This window comes from Girardinichthys multiradiatus, chromosome 2 (genome assembly GCF_021462225.1).
Source record: "Girardinichthys multiradiatus isolate DD_20200921_A chromosome 2, DD_fGirMul_XY1, whole genome shotgun sequence".
Classification (NCBI taxonomy): domain Eukaryota; kingdom Metazoa; phylum Chordata; class Actinopteri; order Cyprinodontiformes; family Goodeidae; genus Girardinichthys; species Girardinichthys multiradiatus.
Genome location: NC_061795.1, coordinates 16,716,556 through 16,732,338, shown reverse-complemented (window position 1 = coordinate 16,732,338; position 15,783 = coordinate 16,716,556). Strand labels below are relative to the sequence as shown.

Genomic DNA, 15,783 nt, shown 5'->3' with positions numbered 1-15,783 from the left:
GTTTTCCAAATGCAGAATGTGATTCAGATGTTTTATGTTTTATTTATCAAACCAACTGTTTTATGCTTTATGTGGACACAAAATGATACACATGGATCATCTGGATTCTGAATTTAAACTCATTAAAAGCATTGTGTTCATTTTTCCAATTACAAAGGTTAAAATCACCAATGTATGTTTCTCTTCTGCTTATCCAGGCCTCTCCATGTGTATCCATACTCCCAATGTTGGCCTGTCTGTAACAAGATAATCTGCAGTCACAGGTTGTCTTTTTACTCATGCGCCTGGTGTTTTCATGTCTTTTGTAGGTCTGCCAGCACCCAAACTCCAGGATGAGAGAGTGGGGAGCCGAGGCACTGACGGCACTAATCAAAGCTGGGCTTACCTATAAACATGACCCTCCACTGGCACAAAATCAGGTAGGTCTGTTCAGACACTCAAAAGCCGCTCTTTTTATACTAAAAAATGTGGAGAAACAAAACCACCCCATTTCCAAAGCTGCACAACTGCACATTTTTAATGGAAAACAAGTTGTATTTTCTGCTTTTGTCCCTCAAAATGGCTGTTTGTGATGCTGACATTTAGAAAATCTCCCGTCACATAGTAACCATGACAGGTATGTGTCTGCCAGTTGCTGCACATGAGATAAGAAATGTCACCGTCGTTCTCCGCAGTCACACTTTGTGACCTCTCCCTTACTGAGACAGATACAGGTGATACCACAGAGCACATCTGAAGCAGGGCAGGTTAACAGAGCTGCAAAAATAAAAATTAGATCTGTAAAACGGAAACTTATCTATTTGTAAGCCACGCCCCTTTGAAAAACCAAAGGTAGTGTTGGTGGAAGCCTCCGTTCTGAGCCGGGAGCATCCAGATAATTGCGAGGCATAAAGAAGACGTGTAGATCACAAAAACCCTTTTACACGTCTTTACCAGTGAATCCAATAATTATGAAGTGTTGTATATAAAATGAATCTGTCTGACAAGGCCATCCTGTATGTTACTTGTATGTGCCCATGTTATCCCCTTTTCTTGCCCTGGTCTAATGCCCTCCTGCCCCTCTGCATGTAACAAATATTGTGAAGATGAGTTTTTCATATGAATTTGCAGTAACTTGAATTCTGTGACTTAAATTGCAGAATATACAAAACTAAAGCAGTTTTGGAGTATTTCTCAGAATAAACCAGTCATGTGCTTCCCCTCCTCATCCCCAAGCGGCTGCAGCTGCTGCTGCTGAACCCCCTGAAGGAGTTGTCCAACGTGTTGCATGCCGACATTCGGCAGAAACAGCTGGAGTGTGTCCTGCAGATCCTGCAGAGCCAGGGCGACGGCCTGGGGCCCAGCTGGCCCCTCGTGCTGGGCGTTATTGGAGCCATTCGCAATGATCAAGGGTAAGAGGTCATATTAGAATCATTTTTGATATTGTTTGCTGATGTTGTACACAAACAAACTTTTGATTCCTGTTCTTTTTCAGGGAATCATTGATCCGAACAGCCTTCCAGTGCCTACAGTTGGTGGTGACTGACTTCCTCCCCACGATGCCTTGCACCTGCCTTCAGATTGTGGTGGATGTAGCTGGCAGCTTTGGCCTTCAGAACCAGGAGCTCAACATTAGCCTTACCTCCATCGGCCTGCTGGTGAGCTTCCTCATCATTTCCTGCACTCACAGGCAGTGAATGATCCACTTCAGCTTATCATGGATTATAGATTTTGTATCAGAGGGGGTCATGAGCTGTCAAGAGAACATGAAAAAGGAGATCAACCACCTGAAGTTCCTTACATGCATTCCTTTCCAGTTTTTACCCCTACTAGCTTTTTTCCTACTTCATTTTCACCCACAGTGGAACATTTCCGACTACTTCTTCCAAAGAGGCGAGGCCATCACCCAGGAGCTGGAGAGAGAGGAGGAAGCTCTACAGAAGCAGGCTCAGGAGAAAGGAGAAACCCTGAACAGACCATTCCACCCCGCCCCTCCCTTCGACTGCCTCTGGCTGTGCCTGTACGCCAAGCTGGGCGAGCTGTGCGTCGACCCGCGGCCTGCTGTGCGCAAAAGTGCAGGGCAGACGCTGTTCTCCACCATCGCTGCACACGGGACCCTGCTGCAGCAGCCAACGTGGCATATCGTGGTCTGGAAGGTAGCATGCTAGGTTTTGTTTTGATCGTTTGAATTTCACCGCTTCAGGCCATCCACATTTGCTGCTTTGAAAAGTATTGCTGTAAAATCCAGAACATGGTGCCCTGCAAAAGTATTCATTGAACTTGTTTACATGTAGTCACGTCACAACAACAAGCTTTATTGTACTTTAATTGGATTTTACATGATAGACCGACCCACAGGCATGGATCATTTTGAAGTTAAGTAAAAGACTCGCCCATCCTTCCTTTCATAATAGTTCAAGCTCAGTGAGATTGGGCAGAAATTATCTGGGAAGACATATTTCCAGTCTTGCCACAAATTCTTGACTGGATTTAGGTCAGGACTTTGACTGGACCTCTCATGGATAACTCATGGATATACTTTGACTTAAACCATCACCTGTATATTTACCACATGCCCCAGTGTCAAGTCTTTCACAGTCTTAAACTGCAGTGCCTAAGGACCAGTGTCCTGCATCTTATCGATGTGTCGCTGCTCCAGCACACCTGCTGATCACCTTATCATTTGATTCAGGTGTGTTGGAATTGAAGATGCAAGTAAAGGTTACAGGACACCAGCCGTCGAGGACTGGAGTTCGACACCTCCGTCATCCTCCTAACTGACCAGTTTTCCTGTCCTTGCTGTAGTAAAGCATGCCCACAGAATGATGACGTCACCACAATGTTTCACCTTGGGGTTGGGATGTTAGTTTTCCACAACTTCATAACGTGTACAGAAACCACACGGCAACCTGTTTACAACCCAGGTGCTGATTCGATTGTGTGTAAAATTAGCAGAACAGTAGGTGCAAAGTTTGTAGCGTATTTGCCTTCTTGAATATGCAGAACATATGATAATGACAGAAATGTGCAAATATATGGGAAGGGGTATATGCAAATATAATCCTTTACCACCCGCAACGTGATTTATCAAACCGGAGACGGATTGTGGTGCTGTTTTTGCATCTAGATTTAGCATGTTTGAAATGCCGATATTAACTGGGATGCAAAGATGTCTGCTGTCACTTTAGACAGCTGTAGGCATAGTTTGAAGGACCGACAGAGAGAGAATCTTCTGTACACGTGTCAACAGATTTGAGTTGTCAAAAATAAAAATAGATGAGAATAGAGGATTCTATGTAGCATTATCTAAGGTTTGATTTGGAGCCAATCACAAACAGAAGCCATGATATATCTTCTACGATAAAACTCCTTGCAACCCTTTCTTCTTGTGTTTGGATCATTTCGGCGCTCCTTGCTATCAGTGAGATCTGCTGCTGCTGAAACACAAACCTGATCATGGCGAAGCGCGCACATAACTGACGAAGCGCACAGCCAGTATAACTGTAATTGCACATCATCTAAAGGACCCACTGCTGTGATGTTGATAATATAATAAACAGGAATTAAATAAAGTCATTGTAAGGCAGATTAAATCCTTCATTGCAAACTGGAAGCTAAAATCACTTTTTAGCAGGTGAAAAATCACCATTTGAAGGCGGCCTATTCCATGTGGTGAAAAAGATAACCACTAAACAAAACAAATTATTGACAGTAACATTGTGTCATGGCAGAGCAGCTGGAGCTGGATCAGTTTGTTTTCTAAATGTCTGCATATGCCAGTGGTTGGTTTATACATTGAAAAATATTTTTGTGTCACCAAAAACAATTTAAACAATCAAACATGTATATTGTTAAAATATTGGCAAAACAAACTAATTCAGTAAAATCATTGGACAATAATTTATTTTCATGTACATAAATGTTCAAATTAAAGTCTTTGCAGGACAGTGATGTTATGTTTTAAAATTAACAAAGCTATAATATACAGATAGCCAACTCCTACAACAAACTATATTTATGTTGCTAAAATTAACTTTTAGGCTTAAATATTGTGGCTGTTTATGATAAACTCCAAACTCTTCAAACATATACTCTGAAAACATAACGAACACGGCGAGTCTCCAAAAATTATTAAAAGTTCATGGGAGACAAACTTCTAATAAATTAACTGACAGACATGTTTGTCTTTTATATTAATATTGATTGGCCGATTTGTTGCGAGTTACATCCAGCAACACAGTTAAAAAGGTGTGCCTGCTCCGATGGTGCTGTCTGCTTAGACCAGCTTCCCTGTGTGCACACCAATGGGAGAGGGCGCGATACTCTGGACACAGCTCTGCCCTCCTGCGCAGTAGCCTGTAATCCAACATTTTTATTAAAGTTAAAGCTGAATATAGTCTTTGCCTCAGTGGGTCCCTCCGGACCCCAAACATAAAGCATCTGCTCACAGAACAACTTCAAAGTCAACCTTCTGCATGCGCCATCACGCACTCAGAAGTGCTCTGCGCAAATGAACAGATGAGGGAAATGATCTCGTCCGGGCAGAGGCTGAGATGACAAACCTGCTGCTGTGAATAGCGACGAGAAAAGTTAATTAACTGTAACAGTCCAGGAAAGCAGAAGCAGAACGGAACAGAACAGAACAGAAAATCAACAACTGGATCATTTATAATGATGCAGCGCAACAACCTCTACATGTCATCAAGTAACCCAGCTTTTGTTCGCTCTTGTTCCAATGGGGGCAGTAGCAGCCAGCCACTTAATTTAATCATTTAAATAGGGCAGTCTGCACCTCTTTTGCACCTGTTATCTGTTGCACACGCAATCTTTGAAAATCGCACGCAACACGTCCACTTATTGCACGTGCAATTATTTTTTGGAACAACCAATGTAGCGCCCCCTTTTTGGGATCTTTGAAGATCAAGGCCTTCATGTTTCGCATGTAGGACATGATTTGTGAGATTTTGTCTATACAGATTTTTCTTTTATCTGCCTTCTGTGTACAAGACCCTCATCAGGCTGCTTTCTAACAAACCTTGAAAGAACATTTATTTTTATACTTCAATTAAACTACACACAGGTGCACCCGACTTACTATTTGGCTAACTTCTGAATGCAGTTGGTTGCAATGGTTTTATTTGGGAGTATCAGAGTAAAGACCGTTAAACACAAATGCAGGCCACACTTTTAAATATTTTGAAAGCCACGTGTCTTTTCTTGCTCTACTCCATCATGCGCAACTCTATGTTGATCTACTATGTACAATCTCAGTAAAACAAATTGAAGTTTGTGTTTGGATATTTTGGAAGACAGTGTGTGTGTGTATTGTCTTTCTCAACCAGTGATCTTTTATTACATCCCTCTTGTTAACTTTTCTGGGTATTGCAGGTTTTGTTCCAGCTGTTGGACTGCGTGAGGACATCGTCCACGACAGCAGACAAGGAGAAGATTGAGTCTGGTGGAGGAAACATTCTCATCCACCACTCTCGCGACACCGCTGAGAAGCAGTGGGCGGAGACGTGGGTGCTGACGCTAGCTGGGGTGGCTCGCATTTTCAACACGAGGCGGTATCTCCTCCAGCAGTTAGGTGAGCCTGCGACAGATGTAATGTGATACTCAGCCAGCAGGCTATAAAGGTTACATATTAAAGCGCTAGTAATCATAACCACTTCCGGTTGGTGCTGATCATTTTGTTTCTGCAGGGGATTTCTTCGAGGCCTGGGAGGTGCTGCTGAACCACATCCAGTCAGCTGCTCTCAGCAAAAACAATGAGGTCTCTCTGGCTGCTCTAAAGAGCTTTCAAGAAATCCTGCAGATCGTCACACCTGTCAAAGACTCAGACAAAGCAGGGGACGCGCTCGCCGCCATGGGCGTCCCCCCCGTCCTCATTGATCCGCTCTCTGCCTCCGGTCCAGGCAGACCCCTGGTGCGCTCAGATTCACTAGTCGAAAGGCTGACGAGGTACAACGGGGCCGAGTTGCAGGCGCCGCCACCCGGGGAGGAGTCGGCGTTGGAGGACTCGGCATTGTGGTGGTCTGCATGGAACACATGGTATCGAACAGGAACGGAAAGCACGAGGCCCCCCTGTGGCCCGGCGGAAAAGCTCGCCTTCATCCCAAGCCAGCCGTTCCTCACAGCATTAATCCAGATTTTCCCAGCACTCTACCAGCACATCAAAGCTAACTTCAGCATGGACGATCTGAAAAAGCTTGGAGTCATTCTCCACGGGGCCGTGTCCGTGCCAATCAGCAGCGACGCCTCGCCTTTCATCCTGCCTTCCTACACAGAGGCCACGCTCACTAGCTTGCAGGAAGCTGTACTTACTGCTCTGGATGTGTTGCAGAAGGTAGGGCGGCACCATATCAGAAAAAACATGTAATTGAGACACTGTGGAGTATTAAGATGATGGCATTAATAATTATTAGCCCACCTTTCTTCACTGTTTTCCGTCTTCACAATGTCCCCACCACTCTTTTTAAGCTTTAACATCTCGGCCACTACAAATATAAATCCAGTTTGGGGATCTAGGGCAGTCAAAGTGTTTCCAAACAGGCCAAAAATCTTACTAGCATGCAGAATTTTTCTTACACGGCTTTTAAAATACTGTATCCTACCAAATATTGCATCCAAGCAGGCCGTTGTGGTTGCCATTTTGCAAACAGTGATATTGAAACAATTTATTCTTTATATTGCGCAGCTCTAATATGCAGATTACATCATTTGGCCTCATATGTCAACTTAATAATAAAAACAAAAAAATATAAAAGTCTAAAAGCCAGTAAAGATTTTCAAATTGTAACAGGACAGATCATTTGCTTGCATCATATAATACGCAGTCCTGTGGTGAATGTCAGCGGTGTTTGTTCCTCTCTTCCCTCCCCGCTGTAGGCCATCTGTGTGGGCCCTGAGAACCTGCAGATCATGTACCCGGCCATCTTTGAACAGCTGCTACTCTTCGTGGAGTTTTCCTGCAAGCCTCCTCAGTACGGCAGGGTGGAAACCAAACACGTGGCCAATGCAAAATACAACCAGGTACGACCTCGCACTGACCATGGGACCGCCTTATTTCCCTGTGCAGTTGTTTTTTTTTTTTTGTTATATCAAAGGACTAAATGTAATACAACCTCCCATCCAATCAAACCTGTTCTCAGATGCTTATGGAGTATTATTAGAAGCCTTAAGCCATTCACCGAACCCCCCCTTGCAACATGCAAGCTAAATTCACCACTTTTCAAATTCTCGTGAGAGAGGTGACAGTATTTCTGAAACATCATGTCTAATTACAACGTCCTTCTGCGTCTCGCCTGCGCACGCTGACAACTTGTTGACTGATTTCCTCAGTCAACAAGTTTGACCTGGGCGAAGTTACAGACGTTTTCTGCACAGACAGAAGAAAAGACGTTGTGATCTGAAACACTCAGGTTATGCTGCGAAATGTTTTGCAAATCATTGCAGAAAGTGATCCACTGACTCAGCCATACACCGAATGTTTTTGTCTACTGAATGTGTTTCAAATATTTTATGGGATCAAGTAACAAAAAGCAAAATAGTGCATAAAGTGGTTTTCAACATTTTTTACATAGAAAAAAAAAACTGTGAAACCTGTGGTGTGAACTTGTCTTGTGGTCAGCACTGTAAACATATGGAAGAAGGTGCTCTGGTCTGATGAGGTCAAAATTGAACCTTTAGGCCAACATGCAGAACTAACACCCTCTACACGCCATCCCAACTGTGAAGCATGGTGGTGGCAGCAACATGCTGCGGGGAAGCTTTTGTTCAGCAGATTCAGGGAAGCTAGTCAGGTGGTTGATGGGAACATGGATCCCAGATGGATGTAGGAAAGCCTGTTAGGAGGCTGCTGAAGACTTCACACTAGTGCTGAGGTTTACCTTCCAGCAGGACAATGGCTGCAAACTAGAGGTGTCAAACTCCAGTCCTCAAGGGCCGGTGTCCTGCAGCTGTTAGATGTGTCCCTGCTTCAACACAGCTGAATCAAATTAGGTCATTAATTGGACTCTGGAGAACTTGTCTGCATGCTGAGGAAGTAATTCAGCCATTTGATTCAGGTTTGTTGAAGCAGGGACACGTCTAAAAGACGACTGGAGTTCGACATCCCAGGAAACAAACATGCAGAACCAGCCGTTGGACAGTAGAAGCACTGCTAATACTACAAATCCCAGAATGCTCAGCTGGTGCCACAGATGGGTCTTTTATTTGATATCTGATTTTACATGTGCATAGTTATAAGCTGTGCTTTTTCCAGAATCAATGCAGACGTTTGTTTCCATATGAAATTGTGTCCTTTTCTCTGAAGAGGAGGAAAAACTTTTTCATTTGTTGACATTCGATAAAAGGTTTTCAATGAAAATACAGGCTGTGGCCTGTGACTTTGTAAGAGTTTAATATTTTTGGCCCAGTGTGTGTTTGAGTTTGACACCCCTGGTTTCAATCAAAGCATATTCATGTGGTAGAATGGCCTAGTCAAAGTTCAGACCTAAATGTAACTTAGAATCCTACTCTATGTACTTGTGCAAAAGAAGGCGATAACCTTGGATTGTCATTGAAGGTTTTATCTGTTATGGTGCAAAGTGAGGAGAAATAGTTCTGGATCTTTCACTATTGCCAGATTGGCTAGGAAGTCCACACTGCTTTAAAGCAACAGGTTAATTTCAATCTCTTCTCATTCTGTTTCTCGGAACCACTCACCGGATAACCATTTTAGATCCAGCTGTTTGCACCGGTGAGTTTCATTATCTCCGTAAGCCCCACCCCCCACCCTCCACCCCCACCTTCTCATCTACATGAGTCCTAAGCTGTGCTGACTGGTGATGAGCTCCCTTCTGCGGCAGATGAGAGATCAGTCCGCATGGCGGGCTCTCGTGTCTCATCTGCATCTCACACTCACCCCATACTGCCCCCTCTCTCTGCCTGCCACTAACTGGTGGTCACGCCTCTGTGGAGTTCATTTTTCAGTTGACTTTGTGATTTTTGGTGGTCTTCTTTTATTTTTCGTGTGGTTCTCTTTATTTCTTAAAGGCACACTTTGACAAACTGTTTGACTCTAACATCTTGGGAACACTAATAATAGTCTAAGCAGCTTTAAAGTGTGTTCTTTCCTGCTTAAAGTGTGCCTTTAAGTCATGCTTTCAGTGTTGCTTTGCCATATTTTAGGAGGAAATGTTTTCTTTTCTGATTAGATTATTATTAATTCATTTAGATTAATGTCAAATATTTTTGTCTCCACAGGCAGAATGGGTTGCCTTAAACTATGTGCCCTTTGCTGAGCGCTCCTTGGAGGTGGTGGGGGACCTTTACCATAAAACAGCATGCCACAAAGCTGTCATCAATGAGAAGGTTCTGCAGAATATCATCAAGGTAGTTATGCTGTGGCAGAGCTTTGCAGTTTTTCATGCTCGTAAAAGGAAATAAATGAAACTGATCTGAGCTGAAAAATGAGGGAGAATATTAAAGGAATTTATGACTTTCTGGAAACTGCACCTTGTTGTTGCATTCATAAAGTATTTAACGGGTTTTAGAAGTTTTGACTTCTATACAGAGTATGATGGCAGAGCTATTTTCTTCATGTTTAGCCATGCCAGAGGCTACTGTTCAGCTTTATAGTGAGCAAAATATTTGCAAAAAAGACGAATATTTAGTTTTGTACCAAACCTGATGCTCTCAAACCCTCTTTATTTGAGCCTTCTTCTTCTTTGTGTTTGTATTTTTTCTGGGATCACAGTAATTCAGCAGTTTGTGCAGACATTTAATGAAACACGTACCACACGTCTGTTGGCCGAATCTGGACTTTAACATAGAAATACACATCGAACTTTAGAATCTAACATTTGGAAAAACTGTTAACAGTTTTCTCTGTTTTGTTCTGCAGTGGCTAAAATCTATTTTTAACTTCAGAAATGGCTGCTCTGTTGCAGCAAAGCAGAGAATGAGTCAAATGTTTATTTAGACCAGCTTTTCAGCCTGGCTAAAGGAGAAGAACATCATTTCCCAGCACCCTCTGCCTTCACTAAAGGTTGATTTTAGTAAAAGAGATAAAAGAAAGAAAAGCAAAATTACACATTTCCTTAAAATGTCTGAAATTTGTTTAAAATTTCTCAAATTTCTTGTTGTACCAGATGTTTTATGTAAGAAAGCAGTGTAGCAGCACTTTGCTAAGAGGATAAAAAGTCGTTGCCTCCATTATCTTTTACTTGCTCTTCAGACCGTCCTCTTTGTTGATTGTGCAACATTTTAACACTATACATTAGTTCCACATGCAAAATAAACGAAGAATAAATGAAGGATCTCATGCTGCAACACTGTTAAGGGTTTGTTTATTCAACAGCTTTGGGACATATTTTACATGCCTTCTCTCTGACTTCAAGCTCCCAAATCCCTACATGTTTCAAAGAGAAAATGCAACTTTGCTTTCCTAAAACATTCTCTGGGAAAACTCTCGTTATTTGAGGACCTTCAGACGCTCATGTTTTACAGCTTTAAACGGAGGTTGTTTAAATTTATCAAGGAGTTTTTTGTGAAGTTTACTTTAGATGGACCCAAACAGCATCCTAACCCTGTGTTTTAGCTCCAAAGTGGGAAAGCAACATTATTAGGCATCTCTTCTCTTCTCTGCCCAAATGATCTCTTTTTTTTTTTATCATCTAATCAGAAACTGGTACCAAAAACTCTTTACATACCATTTTTGTGTAGAATACATCATAGGAAAGTGTTCGGAGCTACCCCCATTTATTCATTTTCTTCTGATCAACCTTTAAATATCTTTTTTTATAACATTAAGTCGTGGTCTGCTATGGATCTTTTCCTCTTCAAGACTTTAAGAATGCCCTTGGGTTTGAAGTACGCCTGTCCATCAGAGAGCACCTGGAAGCTCGCCGTTTCGTCTCTGCTGAAGGTGCTGTCTATCGGGTTGCCTGTTGCACGCCAGCATGCCTCGTCTGGGAAGTTTGACACTATGTGGCCCGAGTTGGCCAACGCCTTGGAAGACTTTCTTTTCACCAAAAGGTACGTTTTCCTGAAACCTCTTCGACAAGGGGGGCAGGATTCAGGATGTTCTTGTGGTGTACTAATTGTTTCTGTTCTACAGCACCCCCCCTGATAATCTGTCTATTCAGGAGTTTCAGCAGAATGAATCTGTTGATGTGGAGGTAAATATCTGTTTCAAGCATTCAGTCATGTGTAGAGGAGAGGGTTTTGTTATTTTATTTCCACCTTACATTGGATTTGTCTCCTTCCTCATAGGTGGTCCAGTTGATCAGCACTGAGATTTTACCGTTTGCCAATTTCATCCCCAAAGACTTTGTTGGTCAGATTATGACTATGCTCAATAAGGGCTCCATTCATTCCCAAGCTCCCTCGTTCACAGGTAATAAGTGGTGACCAATGAAGGGATGCAAAAGCCTTTCCTGCAGCTCATCAGTGCTGTCCACTATGTTGTCATGTGTTTAGAAAGTAGTAAAGGTCCAGTCTGTGTGTAACTCACTTTAGAATAGCAGAGTCAGCTTAACTCTCTACACACTAATATGGTTTTCTTTCCACAGAGGCTGAGATAGATGTGCGAATGCGGGAAGATTTTTCCAAGGTGTGCTTTGAGACGTTGCTCCAGTTTTCCTTCAGCAACAAGGTGTCCACTCCTCAGGAGGGCTACATCTCTCGAATGGCGCTCTCTGTGCTCCTCAAGAGGGCCCAGGATGTTCTCCGGCGATACGTGGAGGATGAGAGGCTGAGCGGGCGCTGTCCGTTACCAAGGTACGTACGTGCAGTGGCGTGCAAAAGTTGGCATACGCATTAAACGGTTTCACACTGTGTCGCAGTGAACCCACAGACATCTGTGCATTTTATTGGGATTTATCTGCTATACCCACAAAGTAGTGCATAGTGGTGAAGTAGAAGGAAAAGGATACATTGATCTTAAATGTCTAAAGTCTGAAAAATGTGGCCTCCTATTGGGTTCCAGTAAAATCTAATGCAACCAGTTGCCTTCAGAGATCTACTAATTAGTTATAACTTTAAGTCTTTTGGGGTTTGTCTCTACCAGTTTTGCACAATCATAAAATATTTTGTTGTCTCGCTCATTGTTTTCTATTTCTTATGTATTTTCCATTTAAGGCAACAAGTGACGGAGATTATCTTCGTCTTAAAAGCTATAAGCACTTTGATGGACTCGCTTAAAAAGACGCTGCCAGAAAACGGTAAGCACCAAACTACCAATACCTGAAGAAATCCCTCCTTTTTCTGCTTGTTAATATTCTCTCCTCCTGCTCTGCTTTTCTTCCTGCCCTCAGTGGATGGCAACACGTGGGCTCAGGTGATTGCTCTGTACCCCACGTTGGTAGAGTGCATTACCTGTTCTTCGTCCGAGGTAAGCACCGCCCTGAAGGAGGCCCTGGGGCCCTTTAAAGACTTTATGCAGCCACCAGTCTCCAAAGTCCAGAACGGAGAGTCCTGACCGGACTTCCTCTACACTCCCTGTTTTTATAATAAAGAAGAAATCTTAAATCTGGATTCTTATCCCGGACACTTCACAAGTGCTTGGACATGAACTCCATTAGCGACGACACGAAGTGGCCCAGAGGACGGCCGGCTCATACCACATGGATGACCCCCAGACTTAAATATGCATCATTGTGGGCTTTTCATATGAGCTGATGACACTTAACCCCCGCCTCCATTCTCATACAGACTGGCTGCAGTTGCCTGTTAGCTACAAAAATAAAAGAGAACTAGCAGTGTTGCCCTTGGGTTTTGGTCGTTTTATTCTTCTGAAGAGGCTATATTGATACACAGAGTGTGGAGGTAGCTTTGATTATGCCATTAAGGAAAAAAAGGCAAAAACTGATCTTAGAAAGATAGCCCTCGACTTTTTCACCATATCCAGCTGTGACGTTCTTTCAAGATTTTATGCAAAAACAAGAAAAGAACAAATCTTTTAACATTCCATGTCATCTTGAGCCAGTCATCTGAAAGAGGATGTACATGACTGTATAGAATAAATGGGACATTTCTCCAATCAGCTCTCTGCTTGATTATAAGGCATGCTCAATGGAAACCATTTTTCATTTGCTTGTTGCACATTTGTTTCTCCTATTTTTTACATTGGAGTGCATTGAAAGGATGGTTACACAGTGTCGTGATAAAGTATTTGCCCCCTATGTAAGCCGACCTGGCCTTAAGTGAAAAGGTTGTTTCCCCTTAAACTAATAAGTTGTGCCTCCCTTGATGGCAAAAGCATCCAGTATTTTCAATAAATGGCATTGAGTAGAGAGCAGAATTGATGGTTTCTGAATCCACAAAGCAACCTCAGACCATCATACTTCCACCACCATGCGGTTTAGTATAGCCTCCTGAGTCAGGTAGCTTTGTTTGTCATTTATTCTAGAATCAGTGTGTGCTGCTTTTTCCAGATATTTCTGCCTACTTCATGTTAACAGACAAGTTCTGTTGAAGTGAGATCTGGATTCTACAGATGTGTCAGTAATCAGCTTAAGTGTGTTTTGTGAAATTGAATTCAGGTCCTCCCAGAAAGCGGATAATGAGTTAATTTATGATTTAAAGGGAAGATTACTTTTTTCACATCAGGCAAGGTATGTTTTAATAACTGCTTTCCTAAAATATATGAAATTCACATTTAAAACCTGCATTTCCATATTTACAACTCTTGTTTTTGTCTGATCTCAAGTAATAGCCTCATTTGGGGCATTTATGTGTGGAGAAAAAAACAAAAACATAAAAAAAGACTGTAAGGGGGTAAATACCTTTTCAGAGCATTGTAGTTTCAGTGAAGTTGCCCGCCCACACCTTTAGTGGCTTCCTTCTTGGTGCCATCTCTGCTTTTCATTAAAGAAATGTCAGAAGAAAAGACCAGACCTTATTGTGGCTAAGTCTTGGCCTGTTAGCAGTGTGAGGGTCAACCAAGGTTTTACAAAGTCACGATTTCCCGTCACATCTTTATCACAGTCAGTGATCTTTCACTATAAGGAGCATACAGCCTACAGTCTGTGGTTTTGACAGGTTACAAAATTAAAGCCTGGCCATTGTGGAAAGATAAATCCAAAGTAAGATGTTCCATTTATTCCTCCAAAACTATGGACTATTAACTAGAAAGAATGAGTAGGAAGCATGTGGTGCTACTGACAAACATTTAATAAACATTCGAACTGTTAATACTAAATAAATAATACCATTACCCTGAATCTTTGGCGGAATCCCTCATTTAAGGAAACATTTTACATATTTGAGCAGTTAAGTTAATCACCTTATTTAAGATTGTTATTTACAGTCATTTAACACTCGTAAGGTATGATCTGATGCTGTATTTCTTTCACTGAGAAAATATAACCCAGAAGGTTAATGAGGTTTGCAAAATACCGCATTTAAAAAAAAAAAAGTTCACAGAACTAAAAATAAACAAATCACTTATTCTACGACGTGTTCATTTGGGTCAAAGATGCTGCAATGAGTGTGAGAATTATGCTCATCGGCAGCCGTTAGTATGCCAGACGATCGACTTTTCATAGATTTCAGCAGATTCTGAAGCATCAAGTTTTGTTTCTCTACTGCTCTGGTCCTCTTTGCAACCGTCCTCCATGCGTATTGCTGTGGCCATATTTTCCTTAAATCCATGCAGTGTTCAAATACGACTCAAATATTTAGCTGCCGCTGTATAGAATGCAAATAAACACCTTGAGGTAAATGATAAAGAACATGGAAAGGAAGAAAAAACTAAGCAAAGACATACTCAAAATTAACCTAATCTTTGTCCTTGTGCCTAATTTGATGTCACCAGAGGCAGGTTCACATGAAAGGTGCATTTTATCGTGATTTACATTATTAAAGAAATAAAGGCATCCAATCTGGCTCTATGTGAAAATATAAGTGTCTTCTTGTTAAATTAGCCTTGATTTAATCACGTCTTTTGTGATCAATTTCCCTTACCATACCCAAGCCTGACTGACAGATTTGCGGAATCAAGAAATCACTTAAATAGGACCTGTATGACAACATGAAGTAGACTGAAAGATGTTTTTAAAAAAAATCTAACATTTGCTGTAATCTAAAGGTATTCAAGAACAGATGAGAAACATTACCTAAAAACTGCCGGTCTGAAAAGCATTACAAAGGGACACTGCAGTGAGAGTCATTATCTACAAATGGAGAAAACTTGGAACAGTGGTGAACATTGCCATGAGAGCCCAGCCTACCAACATGAATCCAAAAGCACAGCGGCCGACTCCTCCAGGAGGTCATTTAAGAACCCAGAATAACATCTGGAGCACTGCAAATTTCTGGCCTCAGTTAAGGTCAGTGATCCAGCAAGATAAAAAAAAGACTGCGCAAAATAGCATGTCGAAAACTACCGAAAATTAAACGTCCTGCATCACATTTACCAAAGAACAGCCATCCTGTTAGATTTAGCATAAAATTAACACAGCCGTTCAGAAAACGAACATCATACCAACAAGCATGGTGGTGGCAGTGTGATGATCTGGGGCTGCATCAGGCCCTGCGTAACTTGCAGTATTTAACGGAGCAATGTTTTATGCTCTACCAGAAGATCAGATGGCCAGCAAATGTCTAGCCATCTGACCCTAAGGTCACGCAGCAGGACAATTATCTAAAGCGCACCAGCAAGGTTCTAGTCAAAGAATGGGCTTAAACCTCATTGAGATTCTGTGGCATTACTTTAAACAAGCCGTTCATGCTAGAAAACCCTGCAATGTGGCTGAGTTAAAGCAGTTCTGCAAAGAAGAGCGGGTCAAAATTCTTTCAAGCAATGTAAAAGTCTCATTG

The 15,783-nt window shown here is 42.1% G+C and overlaps 1 protein-coding gene across 2 annotated transcripts in view; it reads left to right on the top strand.

Moving 5' to 3' along the window:
- Positions 1-13,003, top strand: part of mon2 (MON2 homolog, regulator of endosome-to-Golgi trafficking) — a 53,328-nt gene extending 40,325 nt beyond the window's left edge. The window contains exons 21-35 of one of the 2 annotated variants that reach the window (XM_047386151.1): positions 309-419; positions 1,216-1,391; positions 1,475-1,637; positions 1,842-2,135; positions 5,368-5,566; positions 5,682-6,325; positions 6,868-7,011; positions 8,702-8,719; positions 9,226-9,354; positions 10,808-10,998; positions 11,081-11,141; positions 11,236-11,359; positions 11,535-11,742; positions 12,103-12,185; positions 12,279-13,003. In XM_047386151.1, the coding sequence (XP_047242107.1) occupies positions 309-419; positions 1,216-1,391; positions 1,475-1,637; positions 1,842-2,135; positions 5,368-5,566; positions 5,682-6,325; positions 6,868-7,011; positions 8,702-8,719; positions 9,226-9,354; positions 10,808-10,998; positions 11,081-11,141; positions 11,236-11,359; positions 11,535-11,742; positions 12,103-12,185; positions 12,279-12,442 (2,709 nt within the window). In that variant the 3' untranslated portion in view covers positions 12,443-13,003. The remainder of the gene's footprint in view (positions 1-308; positions 420-1,215; positions 1,392-1,474; positions 1,638-1,841; positions 2,136-5,367; positions 5,567-5,681; positions 6,326-6,867; positions 7,012-8,701; positions 8,720-9,225; positions 9,355-10,807; positions 10,999-11,080; positions 11,142-11,235; positions 11,360-11,534; positions 11,743-12,102; positions 12,186-12,278) is intronic. The other variant, XM_047386160.1, reaches the window with a different exon arrangement.
- The last annotated feature ends 2,780 nt before the right edge of the window (positions 13,004-15,783 follow it).